This window comes from Poecilia formosa, unplaced genomic scaffold, assembly GCF_000485575.1.
Source record: "Poecilia formosa unplaced genomic scaffold, Poecilia_formosa-5.1.2 Scaffold31, whole genome shotgun sequence".
Lineage (NCBI taxonomy): Eukaryota > Metazoa > Chordata > Actinopteri > Cyprinodontiformes > Poeciliidae > Poecilia > Poecilia formosa.
In genome coordinates, this window is record NW_006799970.1 from 3167542 (window position 1) to 3173158 (window position 5617).

Sequence of the window (5617 nt, forward strand, 5' to 3'; positions counted from 1 at the left end):
TATATATATATATATATATATATATATATATATGAACTTGAAATTATTTAATTTTTTTCCCCCAGGTGTTGTACAAGACTGCTTGGAGCGAGAGCATCGGCAGAGACTGCACGGCTTTCTGTGCTAAAAAGTCAGCGTTTGTCCCGTTCTTGGCTTTGAAGGCTCAAACTAAAAATAAAAAATGTTTTTCTCCATTTTTCTCCCAGGTATGCTGACCACCTCCACCGCTTCCATGAGAACGACCAGAACCTTTAGGCTGTCCTGCTTTAGAGCAGCGCTCCTCGATTCTCCTCCTCTCTGGTTGCAGTAGCTGTTCTGTCCACTAGAGGGCGTTTTAAGGCTGTGGACAGTTTTCATTTCCCGTTTCCTTCTCTCTAATAAACTGCAAACGCTTTACTGGTCTAGATTTATGACTTGCTGGTTTTGGATCACTTATATACTGTAAATGGTGTTTACATCGTGTTCTGGTTTAATGAAGGTTAGTGTAGTTAAAGGGACCAGGGTTTTTTGTGTGATTTTATTTTTATTTTTTTGATGGTTTCTATGGTGACAGGTTAGCAGTAGAAATAAGATCTGATCACGTGGTGGTAAGAATACAGTTTTTTCTTGATTTTATGGTGTTTAGAAGTGAATTGGATGCAGTTTTATTGATTTGTCTTTGGTGCAGAGATCCTCTGGTTACTGTGGCTTCCTGACTGATGTCACTGCAATGATTTGAGTTACTGAGTCTGTCATCCTTAAGGACATTACTGTGCATGTTTTCCTGCTTACTCCTCCCTTCCCATCCTTGCAGCTGTATTCTAAATAAAGACCGTGCAGCAGTTTGCTGTGGACTGTTGTCGTTTTTTTCCGAGCCGCAGTCGCTTTATTTCCCTTCAGCTTTTATTTACGTCTGTAAATGATTTTTTTCTCTCCTTTTAAAGTGCTGGGTTTCACGGGTCAGGAGTTGAACCTGGAGCCGCAGCATCATGGACTCCGACCTCCATATGTGGCGCACCGGCTCTCTTCCTCCCACATCTGAATTATTAATCGCATTTATATGTCAGGTTTGTGATTTAAACACGATAACGTGACCGATGCAGCATATTGTCGACGTGTGCGTAGCAAAGTAAGGTGAGAAGACAAAAACCGTTGCAGGTGGACAAGAAATAAACATTTCATTCTATTTTTTATTTTTCATAAATATGAATATAGTTCACGTAGCAACGAAAAGAAATCGTTGCTACATGAACGATTTGAAATAGTATTTCAACTCGAAAGACTATTTCAAATACACCAAGAGATGCATAATATAAGAAATACTGGGAAAATATTCTAATTTCCATATTTAATCCATTGGTCTCATCGATCTGTTCATCTTCCATCCTTGTAGTTGATGGATTTTGCCGTTTCTACACTTAAAGCTTTTCCAAAGGCTTTATTTTCATAACATTGCTTTTATTTGGATTTTATTTAGAGGCATATATAAGTAAAAGGAACAAATGGTAAACACATGAAACACAATTTTTTGCAGAATTTCATTCGTATTTTGTTTGGTTTATTGAATAACGTGCATTGAAGTGTAGTGGTAATGTCAAAAATGTCAACATAAGCGTTTATGTTTCACATAAAGAATACAATCTTGTATGGAGGCATTGAAGTGGAAAAGCAGGTTTAAGTTGACAGACTTTAGCTGAAGTTAAAGAGCAACAAAAATCTATTTATTTTTGTAATATATGGAGGATTAAAATTAAAATGCTCACGACCAAAACAACAGATACACACACAGGAGGACAAACAAACTTTGAGTGTCATGTTTTTTTTTTGTTGTTTTAACTGAGAGGAAGCAAGAGTACCCAGAGAGAAGTGTTGCTTTTTTTCATATTCTAGCATAATTTGAGCTTCTCTTGTTGACCTTATGACCTCAAAGCAACCAACTAATAACTGCACTGAAAGTACAAAAAAAAAAAACCTCACAATGTGCTGATTGGAGATTTGAACGTCGGCAGGCCCACTTAAGGCTCCCCTCCCTCCCGTCTGCATTATTCATGAGACGCCTCCTCTTCAGGAGCGCCTCAGCGTGCGGCCATTAGAGCCTGGCTCTCCTCCTCTTCCTCCTCCTCCACTTTTCGCTGCGTCTCGTCCTCGTTTTGCTTATCAATCAGAGCAGACGGCGAGCTATCTCAGCACAATTACGGCCTCATCCTGCCCTCCGCATTGCCGTTCACCTTTAACCCCACACACCTAATACAACCCCCATCATCCTCCTCGGCTCCAGCACTTACTCCGTTTCCCTTATCTCAGCTGCTCCAGCCTCCATCAGGAATAACAAAAGGTCTTGAGTGAAGCCTAATGGCCCTGATGTTATTTTTACTGCAGACGACGGCTCTCTTTATTCAGCCTGATCTGACGGGAGAGCTAACTTCATGTCGCGTTTCCCCCCGTGAGGAAGTAATCTGCTTTGGTGGTGACAAAAAGAAAAAATATATAATAGATTGAGATATTCTTGTTTGTTTTCATTTCCAGCAGGAGTTCAGCAGAGGGCAGTAAAGCTGTGTTTTATTGTCAACGTGACTTATTCATCTGTCATGGCTTTTAGTTCCGTTTCTGTGAAGTGGCCATGTTAGGAGTTTTTGCAGGGAAATCTGAAGGATGGTCCCTGTACGCGTCTTAAAGTTTTCTGCATAATGACTACAAACTGTTTATTTTATTGGGGTGTAACAGGGATATACTCACACAAAAGTAGTGCATAAAATTAAAGTGAGAAATTAAATGCGTAGTTTAACAAGAGTGTTCACGAATAAAAATGTGAAAGTATAAATTTGCATTCACCCACCCTTGAGTTGACACCCATAAAACATGGTCTCCACACATCCTTGAATTCATGTATCCAAAATTAAGACATGAAAATGTCTTAAATTAATTGGCGGGGGGGAAAAGCAATAAATTAATCTTAAACACATTAATCCCTGGTTTTACATTTTGTTGTGGCAGGACTATTTAATCTCATTTATTCCATGTAGTTTATTTTTTTTCTTGCAGGATCTTACCGTTACGTGGGCAGACATCTCCACTGCGTTCTGTGACTCAAGGCGGTCGCGGCTACCATTAACTAGCTGCTAATATACTCATGCTAGCTAAAGCAAGGGTAGAGTTAGCTAGATTTATTTGCAGTTGGCTGAACACACTCGTCTTCGCCAACATATACAAGTTCTTTGCGATTTTCTTTGGTGCATTTCTGTCACAATGCAGGTCTTAAATTTCATTCATAGTGGTCTTAAAAAGGTCTTAAATTTGAGTTGGTGAAACCTGCAGAAACCATGCAAGTGAAACGCTATCCTCCTACCTCAGAACTGCTCAGAGAGGATTCAGGCAACATGGAGGAGGGATCGAGGAGTTCCTGTGATTCCCAACCCACAGGGAACCTCACCATCCCTCACCATCCACTTATATCTTCAATTTACTCAAGTAAATTAAAGATTTAAGGTGAGTGGTCATAATGTTGTGGCTGATCCGTGTCACCAAACCTGGCTGCAGCCCAGGGGCCCACATCCTGGTGAGCCCGGCCCTGTGTGTGTGTGTGTGTGTGGTCCGTGCTGCTGTGAGGGCCTGAATTCCTCCACGCTGCGTCCTGAATGAATGCAGAACTTCAGCAGAGCCTCCGGGGGGAGATGAATTATGTAACAGTTCCTCTCTGCTTGTGTTTTTATTTTTATTTTTTCTTCCTCCAGGTAAGCTCTCTGCTCGCTCTTCCATTCAGAGGCTCCGTCTTCATTCATTCCTCTGCGGCTGTGAAAATCTCATTCAGGACTTTCATTGAAGCGACGCACCATTCAGCACCATTTCTCTCCTTTTGTGTCGTTAAGTAGCTCAAACCAGAAACTGCTGGGGATACAAACACTGTGTGTGTGTGTGTGTGTGTGTGTGTGTTTCTATTTTGTTTTATTTCAGAATGAAATCCCTTCATATTTCAGCTCCTCATAACACTCGTCCTTTGAAATCCTCGTGCTCGTTTTCTGTTTGCATTAAAGTTGTTTTTTTTTGCCCCCTCCTCCTCTGCGTCGCCCCCTCACCCCGTCGCCACGGCGTTGCGATGGCAACAGGCCTCCTCTGTCAGGTGACTCCATGCCAAACGCTCCCCTTGCTCTCTGATTCAGTTGGACACGTGATCAGAACCGAAGCCTGTCCGGACGCCGGATATACGGAGCCCAGTCCAAAACTCTCCCCTTGACCCGCCGCTCACCCCACATTCAGAGAGAGACTGACTGCTGGGAGAGCGTCATGGATTTTATCATCGTTTCTTTATTGCCACAAAAAAAAAAAATCTAAATTTAGATTAATTCAAAATCAACCCTCACACACCAAACTGCTTTGAAAAAATATAGTGATTTTATTCTCTATATAAGGAATCTGAACTTGATATATGAAGCACAGCATACAGATATGTTTTGAGGAAAAGGATGTTGCCAAAGTGTGAAATCTGTAAAACTGAAACGTTTTGATTTTATTTCAGCATTCAGTCTTTATGAGGATCTTGACTTGTTTATGTTGTCTCTTCCTATCTTCATGGTTCCCCTGGGCTTTTTCCATTCTTTCTCTGAGCACCTCTTATTTTGGGGTGAATCTGATTGACAGCGCTACGACCCTCCCCCTGACTATGATTGGTTGTTTCTGAACGGGAGCCGCCCATTTCAGCAGAGGGCGGAAGCACAATCTGTTTATAAAAATTGCATACAATAATAATTAAAAAAAACTTAATTTCAGAAAAAGATCAAAATTGACCATCAACACCTGCTGTGTGAATATAGCAAGATTTATTTTAACGTTCTACATGTGACCTTTCTGTACCTTCTCTTTTTTTTTTTTATTATAGTGACGTACATTTATCTGCATGATTCCAGTTGTTGGCACAACAAAGTTATTTTTATTCTATTCTAGTCCGGAGCTATCATCCTGCAACCTTTACTTGCATCCTTTAGATGATTAAATTAATTACAGATTTGCAAACATGCTGAATTTTACTTACTTAACCCATCAGGACAACAGAAACTAAAAGTAATTAATGAGAATACTAAAAGATGGAATGGACTCTTTCTCTGTGTTGTTTGTGCCATCCCCCGGACCATGCCGCCCTGGGTGGTGAGCCATTTTGCCCACGTGAAAAAAACCCGCAGATGATGAAACTTCTGAAGTTACCTGATTTAAGTGACAGGTAATATTGTGCAGGTCCAGCTTTGTGGTGCTGCGGTGGTGAAATGCATTTCAGGTGGAAATCTTACTGTTATTTAAAATGAATCACATTTATAAAATAATTTAAAAAAGGAAACCAATTCACTCAGTTCACTAGACGTTCCTGTCTCTGTGTTGTCAGACCTGGAGCACATTTTTAATCTTTGCAGCACATGAGCACGTCCTGACGTCGATTCTTTCCTGTTGTTCGCTCATGTTGTTTACCGTGTCATTGACGCTGTTATTTCCGGTGCTATGTTTGGGCCGAACCCCCCCGGCTTGGATGGGATGACATCATTACACACATCGCCTCCTGAAAGCTCTGTCGGAGGACGCAAACACACACACACACACACACACACACACACACACACACACACACACACACATATCGCGGTGTTCCAGCAGC

At 41.1% G+C, this 5617-nt stretch overlaps 1 protein-coding gene across 1 annotated transcript in view; it reads left to right on the top strand.

The window, feature by feature from the left end:
* Positions 1–824, top strand: part of cux1b (cut-like homeobox 1b) — a 105804-nt gene extending 104980 nt beyond the window's left edge. Inside the window, exons 21-22 of the mRNA XM_007549517.2 lie at positions 66–130; positions 207–824. Coding sequence (XP_007549579.1) covers positions 66–130; positions 207–255 — 114 coding nt within the window. The 3' untranslated portion in view covers positions 256–824. The remainder of the gene's footprint in view (positions 1–65; positions 131–206) is intronic.
* Positions 825–5617: the final 4793 nt, after the last annotated feature.